At 54.6% G+C, this 16,959-nt stretch overlaps 2 protein-coding genes across 2 annotated transcripts in view; both read left to right on the plus strand.

Annotated features, from left to right (window-relative positions):
• The first annotated feature begins 584 nt into the window (after window positions 1-584).
• LOC111143711 (proline-rich protein 2-like) lies at window positions 585-3,989 on the plus strand. The gene is made up of 2 exons (XM_022497536.1): window positions 585-627; window positions 2,950-3,989. Exons 1-2 carry the CDS (start codon window positions 585-587, stop codon window positions 3,987-3,989), a joined length of 1,083 nt encoding a protein of 360 aa, XP_022353244.1.
• The window catches only part of LOC111142989 (zinc finger protein 362), a 38,317-nt gene continuing 24,852 nt past the window's right edge, over window positions 3,495-16,959 (plus strand). The window contains 2 exon segments of the mRNA XM_022496366.1: window positions 3,495-3,732; window positions 15,995-16,120. Of these exon segments, the coding sequence (XP_022352074.1) occupies window positions 16,083-16,120 (38 nt within the window). The 5' untranslated portion in view covers window positions 3,495-3,732; window positions 15,995-16,082.

Here is a 16,959-nt window from a genome sequence, read left to right on the forward strand (position 1 = left end):
ATTCACTGCCTCTCCGGTGTCTGTGACGCAGAAGATGTGCTTTGTAAATACTTGTTGAATGAGTGAATGAGTGAAAACACAGAACATGGAAGACATGGTTTCTTCCTCAAAGAATTTATTCTCATCCGAGGGACAGATACTTATAATACAACAGTTAGAGTATAACCAGGGGCTAAACTGTAGAAGTTAAAGAAGATGGAGGGAGCTTATTGGTTGGAGCAGTCATGGAGGGCTTCCTGGAAAAGAATGAGGACTTGAAGAACTGGAGAGGATGAGTGCAGACTTGTAGTCTACACCATCATTTGTCCATCCATTCAGCAAACATTTACTCTAATGCATCATGATATGTGCTTTGCCAGCAGTATGGCCAGAGGACCATGGTGTTTTGGGAACCTGTGGAAAGTGCCTCTTTCCGTGTAGAGGATCTAAAGCTGCTTCAGGGAGGAAGTGATGTTTGAGCCAAGCCTTGACAAGTGGGTGTTCTACAGAGACTTAAGAGATGGGGAGAAAAGGACCGAAGGTCCCAGGCAGACGTGAATAGCAGCATGTGCAAAGTCCTTAGAAGGGAGATGGCCAGGTCCATGATGGCACCCCACCTTGACTGGCTGGAGCATAGCTTTCCAGGTGGTAAGACAAAAGGTTAGAGAGGCAGAGATGGACCACACTGTGGTACCTTCTGCCCATAATCCCTTATAAAGACCCCAGCTCAGCAATCAAAGCCTTCAGGATTCTGTCTCCCATCACCCTCTCCACTCTAAACTCCAGTGCTTTTACATGTGTTATTCCAAGCACCTATAATTACAGTGATGGTGATAGTAGTAACATAATAACATTTGTTGGGCCCTTAGAATGTGCTAGATGCTGGGTCAAGCATCATTTCATTGTACAACAACATCAACAATGATGTGGGTTAGTACACTTTTTTAGGATTTTTTTTCTTAGTAGTAGACTTTATTGGAACAGTTTTAGATTGACAGAAAAATGGAGCAGATACTACAGAGAATCCCCAAATATCCCTCCCCCAGTTTTCCCTATTGGTAACATCTTAAGTTAGTGCATTTGTTATATTTTGTTATAATTACTGATGAATATTTTATTGATGCATTATTATTAACTAACATCTGTAGTTTATTAAGATTTCCTTAGTTGTTTTTTTTTAAGTTTATTTATTTATTTGACACACAGAGAGATCACAAGTGGGCAGAGAGGCAGACAGAGAGAGAGAGGGGGAAGCAGGCTCCCCGCCAAGCAGAGAGCCCGATGCGGGACTTGATCCCAGGACCCTGAGACCAGGACCCGAGCCGAAGGCAGAGGCTTAACCCACTGAGCCACCCAGGCGCCCCAAGATTTCCTTAGTTTTTACCTAATGTCTTTTTTTCCAAGATCCTACCTAGGCTACCACAGTATATTTAGCTGTTCTGTCTCTGTAGGCTCCTCTGGGCTTTCACAGGGTCTCAGACTTACTTTGTGATGACCTCGACAGTTTTGATGAGTATTGGTTGAGCATTCTTTAAGTTGCTCCACCATATGAGTTGGTCTGATGTTTTTCTCGTGCCAAGACTGGTGTTGTAGGTTATTGGGAGAAAGACCGTAAAGGTAAAGTGCCACTTTTATCATATAATATCAGTTCACATAATATCAATATCACATAATATCAGGTACCTACCGAAAACGTAGTTTGTGACTATTGGTGTTAGCCTTGATCCCCCAGCTGAGGTAGTAGCTGTCAGGTTTCCCCCCTGTGAAGTTACTCTTTTTGCCCTCCCTTTCCGTACTGTACACTTTGGAAGAAAGTCATTAGGCGCAGCCCATGCCTAAAGAGCCTAGAGTTTGCTCCCCCTCCTTGAATATCTCCATAAATTATTTTGAATTCTTTTGCAAGAAAGATTTGTCTCCTTTCCCATTTATTTTTATCTCACTAAGCTCCTCAACAGGGGGTTAATACTTTTACCATCCCCTAGAAACTGGAGGGGAAACTTCCTTACCTGGCTCACCCCAGATCCAATTTCCGAAGCCCTTCTCCACCCCAGAGAAGAGTGGCCTCCTCTGTGTCCTCCCCACCGCTCCCCTCCCTGCCCCTTCTTGTACTTTGTAATCCCAACTAATTCCGGCCACACTACGATTTGTGCCCTGCTCTGTGCTGGCTGTGCTTGGGGCTTGAAAGCAAATGGCCTAAGTAGGCCCATTCTTCTAGTTGCTTGCAGTCTGGACGTCCTGTGGGAGACTGGACTCCCCTTGGGGGCAGGAACTTCGTGCAACTTGTTCATAGCTGGGTTTTCAGCCAATCAGCACAGTGTGGGATCGTAGGTCCTCAATCACTATTTACCCAATTGGGGAATGCTTCCGGGAGGACCAGCAAACACTGGCAGGTGATTATGTGTGTGCCTGCGTGTCTGTGTGTGTGTGTGTGTGTATGTGTCCTTCCCTGGGGACTGGGAACTCCCTGAGGGTAAGGCCAGCCTGGATTCTTCTGGCCTAGAGGCTGGGTGGCAGTGAGTGTCACAGAAGTCTGAATCGGTGAAAGCACCCAGGGCCGGGCCGTCTCCTCAGGTAGAAGTGAAGTTTGGAAGCGGACACAGCCCGGGAGGCCGAAACCGAAGGACTTGGTGACTGATTGGCTGGGGAGGGTGAGGCGGGAGGAGGAGTCACACGCAGATGGCTCTGAGGTCTGGAGCTTGGGGACAGCCGGTGCCACCTCTGATAGACTCTGCGAGAGGAGCCGCTGACAGCTTTAGGCGGCTCCACCCTTTAGGGGCTCGGGCCTAGGGCCAGGGACGCCCAGAGCCTACAGAGGGAGGGGTGGCCTTGCCAGTACAAACTTCTGCCCCCATTCCATGTCCTCGCCTTAACAACAACAAAAAAATCTCAGCCTGGATTTTGAGCACGGTCGTTGGTTACCAGGTGTGGGAACCCATTCCGGGGGTCCCCTCCTGCCTGCCGTCTGCGCAGGAGACCCCCCCCACCCCAAGGGCAGCCTGGTCCCGCCGGACCGGGGTCCCCAACCCGCCATCGCCGCGGGGAGGGGGCGGCGAGGCGGCGGCCCGGCCTGGGCGGGACAATGGCCGCGGCCGCCGGGGCCCCGGGAGCCCCCGCGCTGGGGAAGGGGCTGGCCTAGGGCCCGGCGCCGGTGCCCTCCCCGCGCGGCTCGGGCGGGCGGAGGGGGCCGAGGAGTTCCTTTGTGGCTCTGCCTCGGGCGCGGCGCGGGCGGGGGGCGCGGCGCAACTTTGCCAGGCGGCGGCGGCGGCGAGCGCGAGACGAGGCCCCGGGGCCCAAGCGGGGCCCCCAGCGCGCGGCCCGCCCCCGCCCCCCGCCCCGCGCCCGGCCCCCTCCCAGCGCCCGGCCCCCTCCCCTCGCCGCCGTCGCCGGCGCCCGGCGCTGCCCACTCGCGGGAGCCCCCGGGGCCGAACGGGCTGCGCAGCCGGAGAGGCGGGGGCCCGACGCGGCCCCCCCTCCCCCCCGGAGCCCGGCGCCTGGCGCGGGGGCTTGCCGAGCGCACGGGGGGCCGCGCGGCGCTGCAGACCCAGCCTCCCGCCGCCGCCGCCGCCGCCGCCTCGGCGCTTGCAGAACCCAGAAGTGAACAGCAGGCGACCCGGAAGGTTTGCGCGCGGCTCCGCACCGAGCCGGAGCCCGAGCCGGAGCCGGAGCCCGGAGCCGGAGCCCCAGCCCGGCCCTGCAAGGGCCGCCGGGCGCGGGGCTGCGGCCGCGTCCCGGAGCCGCCGCCAGCACAGCCAGGTCCGTGCGGGCCCGGGGCGCGCGGGGAGCGGGCCCGGCGGCGGCGGCGGGCGCCCGCCCGAGCGCCCGCCCGCGGGAAAGTTGCGCCGAGTTTCGGGCGGGGGCGCGGGCCGGGCGCGGGCGCTGTCAGCGCGGGCCGGGGCGCTCCGAGGGCCCGGGGCCGCCTGCGCCTCGGGCCCGGCCGGGAGCAGCAGCGGCGGCGGCGGCGGCGGCGGCGGCGGCGCGCGGGTAGGAAGTGTCTCCGGCGGCGTGTCTAGGTCTGCTCTCCGAGTGTGTGCGTGTGCGTGTGTGTGTGTGTCTGTGTGCGTGTGTGTGTCTCTGTGTGTGTTTTCTTAAGCCGGGCTATTCAAACCTGCTGCAATTCTCCGGTAAACAATGATTCATGGGGCTTAATGCAAATAAACGGATTGCAAACGGCGCGGTTCGCGCACTTTGCAGCCGGCCCGGTGGAGCGGCCAGTGCCGGATTTCTCCCCTTTTTTGCAGATCTGCAGAATATGGCGTCCCTGTCCTGTTTTAAAAATAAGCCAGGCTGCCATTTTTGTTTTTCTTTTGTCTGAAAATTTTAATAAAACTGTCTGAGAATGTGGGAGAGGCGGCTGGAAGCAGAGGGGGCACCCGAAGGGTTGGCTTTTTTTCCTTTTCTTTGGCGAGAGCCGCGAGCCTTTCGGGGAGGTGAGACACAATGCAATTGCACTTTAAAGAAAAAAAAAAAAAAGGAAGCCGCTGGGTGATTTGGGGGGGAGGGTTGGGAATTTAAAGTTAACTCCAAAAGTTTTCTTTTCTTTTTTTTTTTTAAAGCTCTTCTTTTTTTCTTTTTCCTTTTTCTTTTTTTCTTTTCTTTTTTTTTTTGGAAGGCGGTGAAATGCCGCGAAAGGATCTCGGGGCCCATTTCTCCCCCCAGACAGCCGCCTTTGCAGGATTTTTGGGAAAAAGTTAACTGCCGGTTTCCTCAGAGCTGCGGGGGGCACGTGGAGGGCTGGCGATGGGGACTTGGGGGGACCAGGAAATGTCTTTTGGAAAAGGCTCTATAAAAATGGCATTGTAAGGAACTAGATCCTCAGATTTGGGAGAGAGGGCTGGCAGTAGGGGCTCTGAGCGGCCCCATGGTTTTCAGCTCAGACCCCGGGCATGAGGAAATAATTCTGCTCTCCCCTGCCCTGCCCTGGAGCAGTGTGTGTGTGGGGAGGGGGGGGGGTGCTGTTTCCTTCATGGGTGGCCGGGGTGGGGGGGGTGGCCCCTGTAGGCGGGAATCATGCCCTGGGCCTTGGGGTGGCTTCTGGAGCCCTCCGGCAAATGTGTGTGTGTGTTTGGCGGTTGGCAGTTGGAGAGCCCCTTCTTTGATCTGGTGGGCCTCCTGGCCTCTGGAGGGGCATCTGGTGGCAGATGCCCCTGGGTGGTGGGCTTTTGTCAGGGTGCAGGCTGGGGGCCCCAGTGGGTCTTGTCTGAGGGGAGGGGGAAGAGAAGGTTGGGGGGAGGGCTCGGGTTTGCTAGTCTGAGCCTCTCCCTAGTGGTGCCCTTCTACCCTTTTCTACTACTCCTGCCCGCACCCTGAAGGCTCCTCTGTTGGAGGCAGTTTGTACTTGGGTGAAGTTATTGAAGTATCTTGTGGACGGGTCAGAGCCTGCTGGCTTTGAAGGCTGCAGGAGGGTCTTAAGACCAGGCCCAAAGGTCTGGAGTGGCAGGCGCTGTCCAAGGCACCAGGCAGGTTGGGCCTGGTCTTTACCTCTTTGGGAAGGTTTGTCCTGGGAGGACCCTGAGCCCTTCTAGCCTCTGTCCCAGCATCTCCTGGAACGGAGACCCTCTTGTCTCACTCCTGGTTTATATCCTGGCTCCAAAGGACAATGTGAGCTTCCTGAGAGCAGAGTCAGGGATTGAAGGGTGGGCTTTAGGGGTTCAGGGCTGCAGAACTTGGCATGCCTGGGTCAGAGGGTACCAAGCTAGGTATTTCAGATGCAGAAACAGGTCCAGAGAGGGGAAGTGATTTGCCTAAAGTCACACTGCTCATTAGAAGGAGAGCTAAGCTAGGGACTCTGATGTTCAGACTCCCACTTCTCTGGGCTCTCTCCACTGTTCTCTGTGGAGGCCCTGACTCCTAGAAGAGTCTTTCTGGACAGAAGTGGACGGGAATGGGATAGCATGTCCCCCTTCACTGCTCCCACCCTGGCCAGCATAATCCTTCCTTGTGAATGGAATACAGTTTGCCTATTGGAGTGCGTGCTTATTACCCCATCAGCCTCCCCCAGAAACTTGCTTGTGGTGAAATTGTTGAGGTGGGGATATTTAACCCCATTTCAAAATTTAGGAAACTGAGATTTGGAGAGGTTGAGCAGTGGCAGAGGAAGACTTAAACACAAGCCCCACAACTCCTTGTCCAGGCCTTTCTCTAGGTGGACTTTGATGCTTGTAAATAGGGCTTTTCCCCACCTTCTGGTGTTTGGTCTCTCTAATTCTTTTGCTGACCCAGGCACTGGTTAAAAATCTAGAGGCCCCAACCCTGTAGAATGTCTGAACTGAAAAGGCCCTGAGAGGTCATCTGGGCTCAGAGAGGGGAAGCCACTGGCTTGAAGTCACCCAGAAGTTTGGGTCCCAGCTAGGACCAGAGCCCTGGTCTCCTGTGTTCCTTTCTCTACCAGAAACTCAGAAGTCTGAGAGTGAACCACTCTGCCCTCTGCTAGGCTCCACTGGACCCTGGGGAGCAGTGATTGCTGCTGCTGCTGGTGATTGGTGATGGGTTAGTGGGTGCTACAGTGGCCAACACCTCACAGAGACATGAGTTTGTCTGAGATGCTGAGAAATAGGCTATCTGCGGGCTTGGGATATGGAGGCAAGATGGCCCTAGGTGGAGAGGAGCTGGTGTGTGGGTGAGGTCTGAAGCCGGCCTGGCCCATCCTTCTCTGGGCAGACACTTCCTTGCGCTGCCTCTCTGTAAAGCAGAGTCCTTCCCCCACCCCCTTCTTTCCTTCCTTCCATCCTTCCTTCCTTCCTCCCTTTCTTCTTCTAACTAGCCATCAGTTATTCATTCATTGGCTTTCTAGATCATTCCCTTATTCTTTTCATTATGCATTTGTTAGTTTAGTGGTTAGCCATTTCAGTCATCCATCCCTCTGTCCTTCCATCCATCCAGTGTCCAGCTCACCCAGCATGGGCTGGACAGCCACGGGAGATCCAAGGACAGTCCTCCTGGGCTCTGAAGCCAGCAGGGAAAAAGACTGCAGGTAGGAGGAGCACAGCCAGGGCAGTATTTGTGGGTGCGTGCATGTGTCACAGGGGAGGTCTCTTGGTTTGAAAATACTAGAGAGTTAGTTCCACAGACGGTTATGGTGGTAGATCTGGGTCCCGGGACCAAGTTGCATTTGTGGATCGGACTTCACAGTTTGCACCAGGTGGTACATGGCTTATATCACTTTGGGCACGTTCTTCCCTTTTTTGAACCTCAGTTTCTTGATCTTTAAAATGGGTACACTGCAAATCTCTTGTGGGCTTGGGGGGTTGATAACAAGAGTACGTGGGATAACAAGAGCCCTGGCCAGGCTTGTGGTAGGAGCTCAGGATATACCAACTGAACGATAAGGAATGTTGGTCACCGCCCCAGCCCCCACTTTGAGTTTTGAAAACCATCATGATATTTTCAGGGTGAGCCAAGTGATCCGGGGACCCTGGAAGCCCTGCCCTTGCTTGATATTCCCCTGCTAAAATTCTTCAGATGTTTCCAGGGCATTTCGAGGAACAAAAACCCAAAGTCCTTTGCGGAGCCTACAGGGGCCCCTCATGGTCCAGCTGGGCCTACCCACCCCTCCACTCCCCTGCCTGTGCCCCCAGGCTCACCCCCTCCAGCTCCAGCAACTGCTTTCTGCACCTTAAATGTACGGATTATTGGGGGGCCCTTGCATATCCCCCACCTGGAGCTCTCTCCCCCTAGATGTGTGCATGGCTAGCACGTTCTTGTTTCACCGGTTTCCACTCAGGTCACCTCCACCGGGGTGGGAGGGGCTTCCCTGACCACTTGCCCTGGGATAGCTTCCCGCTCTTGTGACCCGGTCACGTCATTGCCCTTTCTACTTTGCCTTGCGGCTCTTATCGGTATCCGGAGCTTTCTCATCGATTTGTTTATTTGCGTTTTATGCCTATCTACACTGCTGAACCTGCTTCCACCTCATGTGGGCGAGTGGGCAGGTGGTTCCAGCTCCACCTGGCGAGGGCTTTCGTGGAGCTGGGTTGGCACTGACCCTGGCTGCAGGGCAGTGCCTGGGAGATGAAGGGACTGTGAGCTCTGTCCTCTCCTCCCCCGGGAGGCTCTCGTTAGGAAATAACGAGATGATTAAATCATGGCCTCTAAGAATCACAGTCTCTTCCAATCTCAGACCCTTAGCATCTGAAGAGCTTTCTACCTCAGGACCTTTGACGCTTAGAGTCTTCGTGTGGTCTGATCTGGGATTTAGAAGCTTGCAGAAGGGACCAGCACTGAGTACTTTGTGTCAGGCCATGTTCCAAAAGACTTTATAAACGTTAACATATTGAATTCTTATTGTTTTCATCCCCCCTCCATTTTACAGATGAGGAAATTGAGGCACAGAGGGATTAGGTAACTTGCCTCAGTTCACAGAGCTCATCAGGGGCATTGCAGGACTCGAACCTGGCACTCTGGGACTCCTTCTTAGAATCCCACAGCCGCAGGGGGGAAGCCCAACCTCAACCGATTCCTGCAGAGAGAAGGAATCCCCTTCCCACATCTTTGACAAAAGGGCCTCTGATCTCAGCCAGGGTGGTGGGGAGTTCCCTCCTCCCCAGGCTCCGCGCCTGTCTTCTTGTCAGACAGTTGTCACTGTCGGAAAGATTTTCTTCACAAAGTGTAAAGTGCCGCACTTGCCCTGTGAATAACATTTAGGGAATGATGTTCGTAGATTCCCGGTGCTTTTGACCTTGTGGTTTCATGGCTTCCATAGCCCTTTTCTCCCCACTGGGTCCTGAGCCGCTCGAAGGGCAGGCGGCCTTGATGCGTGGCGGCAAACGTGTGAGTCAGACAGTGAATGTATGTGTCCAGAACACGCGCCGCACGCTCCTCCACCCCTGGAGCCCTGTGCTGGGTGCTCGCTCGGTGCTGGAGCACTTGGGGACAGAGGACCGTTCTCCCTCCGTGGAGCCCCGGGAAAGCCTGTCTCTGTTGGTAGGGCTCAGAGACTATCTAGGCAAACCTCACTCTGTCCACTGGGGGAATGAAGCAGGAGGGGAGAGGAGCAGGGCTTGTCCAAGGCCACACACACCTTACAGTGCTAATGTCCACGCCCACTCACGGTGCATGCCTGCTTTCTCGTCTGCACGCAGGCACACGTGTGCACATGCGTGTCTTACACGGGAGTTACAACTTACATACACACGTTCATTTCCACCCACAAGGACGTAGCCTCCCATCCTGGGCCTCGCGCATGATCCCTCACGTCTGCCCTTACACTCGCGTGCGTGTCCACACCCGGCCGGAGCTCTGCTTCTCGCCTGCTTTCGATGGTATTTCCGGAGCATTTACTCTGTATCAGGCCGCAGGCTCGGGGCTGCAGACAGAGGTGAGAAAGTTGATGTAGCCCTTACCCTCGTCCCGGAGACAGACATTCCAAAGAGGAGCCCATGAATGATGACTGATTGCAGGTTTTGGTCAGTGCGAGGAAGGAGAAACTTTTCTGTGATGAGGGCTTTCGTATAGCTTCTTGGTGTTGGGTTTACCCTAACGAGTAAGGATCAAGGTGCATGTAGGGCTAGGGTGCTTCTGGGAAGAACTGATCATCCGAACTGTGACGTTTTCCAGGTGAATGGCCATCAGGGCAGAGGGTACGGCCCGGGCAAAGACAGTGAGGCAGGAAATCAAGGAACATGGAGAAAGTGATAACCCCGAGACCTGGGGGAGGGCGAGGTGGGTCTGGTCTGCCCAGGCCAGGCCACTGGTAGATCTGTGACCTGTTTTTACTCCTCCCCACATGTCCACCCCAGACCCTCCCCTCTCCTCTCTCTGACCAGCCCAACCTTCCCGTTGCTGACTTGCCTGCTCAGGGCCCACTCTGTCTGCTGGCCTCCACCCCGGTCCTCAGCTCTGTCTGACCTGCCCTGTAGGCTGCCTGCCTGCTCCCCCCACTCACCCCCGCCAGGGTTCTGAGGTACATACAGCGTGAGAACCGGCTATGACCACCTGCCAGGGGTTCCCAGCCCCGGACCTCTAGGACCTGTCTAGAAAGCTTCTGGGGGCCAGGCCAGAGCCGGGGTTCGGCAGTTGGCTCTCCCTTTTGGACTTTATCCCAGACTTGGCTCTCTAGCAGTCAGGGAGCAGCCCCTGTGGGTCCTGAAAGCCTCCCGGAGCTGCTTCGTCCCCCTGCCCCCAGCCCAGTTAACCTCCCTGGTTGGCCAGATTTCCCTGTGGGTCTTTGGAATGTTGGGAAGGGCTCCCTCATGCCTGAGAGAACCTTCTAACAGAACAGCAACTAAGGCTTCCAGAGTCCTTCCTGCACCAGGCACTGCTCTCCGGACTTGACTTATTTACTCCAAAAGGCAGGGCTGTGGGGACAGCATTGCTGTCCTCTGTTGGGGAACAGTCCCAAGGGCCTGAACTGGGGCTTTGACCTGGATTCTCTTTTACAGAAACTGTACTTTTAACCCCTAATTTGCCACCTTGTCCCTCAGAGGGTCCAGGAGCCCAGGCTGTGATTGAGCTGCAACTGTTTTTTGTTTCTTCTTTCTTTCTTTCTTTCTTTTTTTTTTTTTTTTTTTAAGATTTTATTTATTTATTTGACAGAGAGTGTGCGTGAGCACAGCAGGGGGAGTAGCAGAAGGAGAGGGAGAAGGGGAGAAGCAGACTCCTGGCTCAGGATCCCATCGTGGGGCTCAGTCCCCATGACCTGAGCCAGAGGCAGATGCTCAACCCACTGAGCCACCCAGGTGCCCTAGTTGCAGCTGGTTTAGGGGAAGAAGCAGGGCGCCTGGGTGGCTCAGTCAGTTAAACATCTGGCTCTTGGTCTCCGCTCGGGTCTTGATCTCAAGGTCATGAGTTCAAGCCCCGCCTTGGGCTCTGCGCTAGGTGTGGAGCCTGCCTTTAAAAAAAAAAGAAAGAAAGAAAGAAAGTAAGTATAGAGGAAGGAGCAATGGCCCAGAGAGGAAATGGACTTGTTAAAGGTCACACAGCAAGCTGGTAGCAGTGGGTTTGAGTTTCCTCTGCCCTCACCAACTGCCGTGACTGGGCGTGAGCCTCAGTCCTGACTCCAAACAAGGAAGAGATTAGGGAAGAAGCCAGGAGAGTGGGACCCTCAGGGGCTGGCAGAAGGGGCATCGGGTAAGGGCTTCTTGGGTGCCTGGATCAGTGTTTCCTAAGTCATTAGCTGTTCGTTTATGTTCTTAGCGTCTTTCTGAATGTGTGCTGTATTTTGAAATGCTCCCCACGGTGCCTGGCATGAACCGAGTACTCTGTTCCTCTTCTTCTTGTCCGTTCATGCTGGCAGAAGGACTTTCCTGTGAGGATGGGAGCTGGGGGTCCCCAGGGGAAATGGAAGTAGAGAAGTAGAGAAGGGCTTGTGTTCAAAGCCTGCAGAAAATTCTCTCAGTCTGAGAAGGGTAACCCGGCCCATTCTCTAAATGAGAACCCTGTGGCTCTCGGAGAGGGTGGTGTCTCTGGGTGGCTGGTGTGGGGGAAAGGGAGGGACAGGAGCGGGAGGGACAGAGAGGCGAATGGCAGCATCCTAGCTTCCACTGACCAGGGCACGGGTAGCAGCCCTGCTCTTTCCAATTAGTCCCTCCCTCGAAATGAGAACTGCCCTTCCAACTCAGCCGGGCTGCAGAAACCCGGCTTAATTGGATCCAGGACCCTCGGGAGCCTCGGTCCTCACAGGAAGTTCCCAGGAGCAAGCTCCCGAGGCTGGCCTGGGTCCTGGGGATGGGGTGGGGCCCAGCAGCTGGGGCTCAGCCCTCTGGGCCGCATGGAGTAGGGACATGTGAAGGGCAGAGGGATCGTGAGAGGCAGACTTGGAGCACGTGGGTGTCTCACAAGCTGGGAAGATGGGGAACCTCAGCTTCTCCCCTTTAGACCATCTCCTGCCCGTCACTTCCAGGCTGTCCTTCTGGTCACATATTGTCCTGTCTACTGAAAACCTTGACTGTGGCCTTCCCCTGCTCAGAGACCTTCCATGGCCCCCCATGGCCTTTTATCCAAGCACCATAGCCTGGAACTCTGGCTCTTTGTCAACTACCCAGCCACCCTTCCCTCCGTCTTCTGCAAATCCCTGCACTATATCCACACCCGACCAAACGTGATGCTTTGTGCTTTCCTGCCACATGAACCTTGGCACATGAACTTTTTACCCCCTGGCCTGCCCTTCTCTGGCATCTCTGGACCTCTCTGCTTTCCCCATTAGCAAGTCCCATCTTCGTGAAAGCTTCATGCATCCCTCAGTGGGATGAGCTCATCTTCCCAGGAACGCCCCTACCCCATAGCTCAGCTGAGCCCCAGCAGCAACTTGTTGTCACTCTGGGGCAGGGACCATGGTTGAGAACCCTCAGCTACCCTAGGAAGCTAGCAGTTTGCCGTGTCTTTGCACACACTGCCCCTCTGCTGGGGATGTTGTCCCTCTACCCTCTGGCTCTCCTGGCAAACTTCTAAGTTTGTAAGGTGCACGTGGACAGACCCCCTCCTCTCAGGGACAGCCCTTCCCTCTTAGTGAATGTTTATTGAGCACCTGGCACGAAGTAGGCATCTGAGCACTTACTACCTGGCCAGAGCTTGGCCCTGGGGCCGCATTGGTGGCCCTGTCCTTGTGGGTCACGACTGGAGGGATTATCTGGAGGCACGATAGAGAGGCAGCAGAGAAAGCAGGGGGCCGTGGGTGTGCATGATCGGGCAGTCCACTGCGTGCTGGAAGAGAATTCAAAGGTGCCCTTCAGCTGAGACCTAGGGAACAGCCGGGTGAGCTGTGGGGTCAAATTGGGGTATGGGGTTGTCACTAAGAACCAGACCCAAGCCCTGGTCTCAGGGAGCTCACAGCTACATGGGGGACTGGGTGGACAGGGAAGTGGGCAGTTCTAGCAGAGTGGGATCAGGGCTGGGATGGAGGAGATCCAGGAAGCTGGGGGTGCTCAGGGGAAGAGGCCGCAAATACAGCTGTGGAGGGGCCGGTGAGCAAGGAGGCTTCCCCTCCTTGCTTCTCCAGGGCTGTGGCGCCTGTGCATGGTGGCATGAAAGTGCAACTTGTTTTTGGGGACCTACGGGGGATAGGGTGGGGGGAGGCTGTGGGGATGTACTTGCTGGGGATACATGTGGCCTGCAGAGCCTCATTGGCAGAGGCCTCTGGGTGCTGTGCTGGGGATTTGGAACTGTACCCCCAAACTGATGCGAACCCAAGAGAGATTTCAAGGAGGCATGAGTGACCTGGGCAGGCTTTGACCTGGTCCTCCCCTCTGAAGCCCCTTCCTGACTCTGTGCTCCTGGCTGGAGTCTGGGGTGGGGCTGGAGGGCTCGTGGTGGGACCTAGCAAGCCCCCCACTCTCTCCGAGCTCTTCTCTCCTCCTGGTAAAACTGCAGGGCCTGAGACCAGAATCCTCGTGTAGCTGTGGGCAGGGGCTGGGCTGTCCTGCTTGGCTTAAGCTTGCTGAACCTTTAGTTTCATGAAAAATATGCCTTAAGGAAGTCACATAACTACCCTGCAGAAAAGTCAGAGACTTTTTTTTTTTTTGAGTTCTTGACACATTACTATCAGACTGTTTTCAGAAATGATTGTGTGGTGCCTGGCTGGCGCAGAAGGTAGAGCATGTGACTCTTGATCTCAGGGCTGTGGGTTCAAGCCCCGTATTGGGTGGAGAGGTTACTTAGAAATAAAATCTTGGCAGGGGGCGGGGGAAGAAACGTTTGTTCCAGTTTACAGTCCCACCAATGGCTAGCAGTGCCGGTTTCATCTTACATTCACTAGCATTGGGTATTGTCATTTTCTTCTTTCTTTTTGCTATTTTAAGAGGTGAAGCTCATTTAATTTTCACTGCCTGGGAAGCACAGCCATTTTCTGTGTGATTAGCTGTTAACAAACATCCTTTTTGGTCTGCTTGTCCTTATGGAGTACATATAGCCCCTTCTCAGCTCACTTAGGAAGGTAGGGCTTAGATCTAGGAAATAAGGAACAGAGCAACACCCGGGACAGTATAGTGCCAGGATGAGGGAGAGGACTTTCCTCTATCCAGGCCATGACCCTTTCAGTTCCCTCCATCTAGTGCATTCATTCATTCATTCAAACGTTTATCAGGTGCTATGCAGGGCTTAAAAGACAAATTACTCAGCTGTGATTGTGCCCTGACAGCGTGCCTGACAATAGAGATGGGCAAGAAAACAGACAGAAAATAGGGGGATATGTGCTCTGATTATGGATGTGCAGGGCACAAAGGGAACAGAGGAGAGGCACCTGACACAGCCTAGGAGGGTGGAGGTGGAGCAGTCCTGGAAGGCTTTCAGGAGGAAGTGGTTCATATGCTGGAGCTTGAAGATAATTTGGCGTTAGCCAGTGAAGTGGGGAGGATAGAGGGTTCCAGGGAGAGGAGGTAGCCTGAGTGAAGTTTAGGAAATAAGAAAGGAAGTGAAACCCTGGGGGAGCTCTCTGGCTGGCTGGTCAGAGTATAAGGTGGGAAGAATCACTGACGCCACAGAGGTCAGTGGGGGCCTGATACATAAGGCCCAAGGAGTCCAGGCCTTGTCTGGAGAGAAGTAGGGAGCCATGGAAGGTTTTAAGGAGGTGAATATCGTTATCTGCTTTTGTATTTTAGAAATCTCACAGCAACTGCAATAGGAGAATGGAACGGGGGCTGTGGGTAGAGGCAGGGAAACCAGTAAAGCGACTCCTGCAGTAGCCAAAGGGGGCTTGGACCAGGGCAGAGAAGGTGGTGGAGACCTTTCCCCACCTTCAAACAGCTCCAAAGTGCACGCCGGATGTTCCATCTGCCAGGTAGCCTTTGCTGACACCCCCTGCCGCCTAGCTGGGTTGTATGAACCCGGAGAACGGGGGGCCATGCGGGGCCTGGCAGCCAGTGGTCAGTTGAGTGCCCACCATCAGCTGACCCTGGCTTCCACCTGCGCCGCCATGCCTCCAAGACCCTCCATCTGTTCCCCCTCTGCCCTTGGGCTACCCACAATTTTCTGTCTTTTCTTTGAGAATAAATTTATTGTTTTCATTATAAAAGCAACTGAACGACATTACAGAGAATCGAAATCAGACAAACAAAGACAAAAACCAGATCAGCTCCGGCCACCTCTCCCAGCCCTCTCCCGGGTGTGGTTCCCTGCAGCTTGCTTTTTCTGACGCAGGTTTTTATTTTTGCCTCCTCGTAATCATAGTGTCCAGACAGTTTTGGGTCCTGCTCTCTCCCATTTTCTTCGTTGGGAGCTCATTCCTCTGTGGCCACGGGGTCTGGGCAAATCTCAGTTTTTAATGCCTGTGGGGTGGTCTGGGGACGGGGGTGGGACAGTTGCTGACCCGCATCCTGCTGTCCTCCCCCTGGGCTGCCTCTCCTCTTTGTGTCTGTCTGTTTGTACTGTACCTGGACCTCCCTAGGGGCAGGGCCTGCCACTCGCTGTGCACCTTCCTCGGTGCCCCCTCTCATGGTACCCCTCTGTGGAGCTTACAAGGCTGCCCTCGGGCCATCTTCCTGGGAAAGGGTCATGGGCAGATCTGGGTTCAAATCTAGACTTGGCTCTGGGACCTCAGGCACATTACTTAACCTCTCTGGGCCTCAGTTTCCTCATCTGTATCATAGGTCTATTGCAATAGTAAAATAATGGCTGTAAAATTCCCTTAGACAGTTCCTGGCCCGCTGTGAGTGCTCAAGAAAAGGGAGTCGATATTATTTTATTTTTTTATTCTCCAGAGAGTTTCTGAGACCATGTTGGGCTAGGTGCTGGAATGGCAAAGGTGAACGAGCACTAGTTGTAACTGTGAGGAACTCACAGTCTGGCGGGGAAGTCACCCAGGGAAACAGATAGCCACACCAGGTGTGATGGCCCTGTAGTGCTGCACCAGATCTGGGTGGTGTCCTAACTCCATTACTTGCTAGCTGTGTGACTTTGGGCAAGTTGGTCAACCTCTCTGAGCTGCAGTTTCCTCTTCTGTTAAATACACGTCTCACAGGGGCATCGGGAAGACTCAGTGACGTGATGCATATGACATACTCAGCACAGTGTCTGGCACGTAGTGGGTGTTGAAATTGACGGTAGCTGCCATTTTATTATTATTGTTATTGTTATTCCCATATACAAGGTGCTGTTGGGAACACAGAGGAAGTGACTGACTGGGGGTTCAGGGAAAGCTCCGTAGAAGAGGGAACACTTGAGCTGGGTCTTGAAGGATGAGTAGAAGTTCACCAAGTGGGAAAGGACACTCTAGGTAAGGAGCCTGTGATTCCAGGTTGAAATCTGTCAATGAGGGGTTTGTTCTTTGGGGGGGACTAAGGCATTATGTTCATCCCAACTTCCTCGCGTGCCCTCCCTGCTTCCTTCTGGGTCTGTCCCCGAGGTCATGTGCACTCACCCTCCTGCGACAGCACCCACCTGTGACTCCGTGTCCTGGTGGCTGTGGGTTCCTGCTCCGTGTCCCCATCTGTCTATGTTTGGGACCATAGGTCTGTGTCTGTCACGTGTGTCCGTGTGTGGGGCCGTCTGCATGTTCCTGTGACTGTGTTTGTCTGCGGGGGGACCCGAGGTCCTCCTGGGCCACACGGTGGGGGGGGTGAGGTGCATGCTTCCTTGGCCTCCAGCTCCAACTGGATAGCCAGGCCTCTTTGATCACTTTCCTCCACGTCCCAGCTCAGGTCCTCCCTGCCTCTCCCCTCCGTCCCCTTCTCCAGGGGCCTCCTAATGGGTGTCTCCTGCCTCTTCCCCTGGTCTCTCTGGTCCTGTCCACACTCATTAGTCAATGGAGTCTTTCTAAACCACAGATTCTGCCCCATCACCCATTGCTTTGAGTCCAGACTCCAGGCCTAGGATGTTGTCAGCTTTCCCTGGCTGCTGGCTGCAGCCTCATGTCCCCTCTCCCAGTCCACACTGGAACGCTTAGCTCCTTGCACACGGCGTGTTGCTTCTCACCTCTGGGCCTTTGCTCAGGCTCCTGCTTCTGCCAGCCATGCTCCCCCCTCCTTTGTTGCCTGGCTCGCTCCCGCTCATCCTTTAAGACCCAAAGCAGGCATCACCTCCACTGGGAAGTCCCCCCTGATCCTTTTTTCCATC

The sequence above is a fragment of the Enhydra lutris genome, unplaced genomic scaffold, assembly GCF_002288905.1.
Source record: "Enhydra lutris kenyoni isolate GAN:26980312 unplaced genomic scaffold, ASM228890v2 scaffoldscaffold9, whole genome shotgun sequence".
In the NCBI taxonomy this organism is placed as follows: Eukaryota; Metazoa; Chordata; class Mammalia; order Carnivora; family Mustelidae; genus Enhydra; species Enhydra lutris.

Bases quoted from the DNA above. Each gene is read 5' to 3' on its own strand.
- LOC111143711 (XM_022497536.1), top strand. From the start codon at position 585: ATGGCACCCCACCTTGACTGGCTGGAGCATAGCTTTCCAGGTG. The intron at 628-2,949 runs GTAAGACAAAAG...CCGTCTGCGCAG, and splicing joins GGAGCATAGCTTTCCAGGTG to GAGACCCCCCCCACCCCAAG.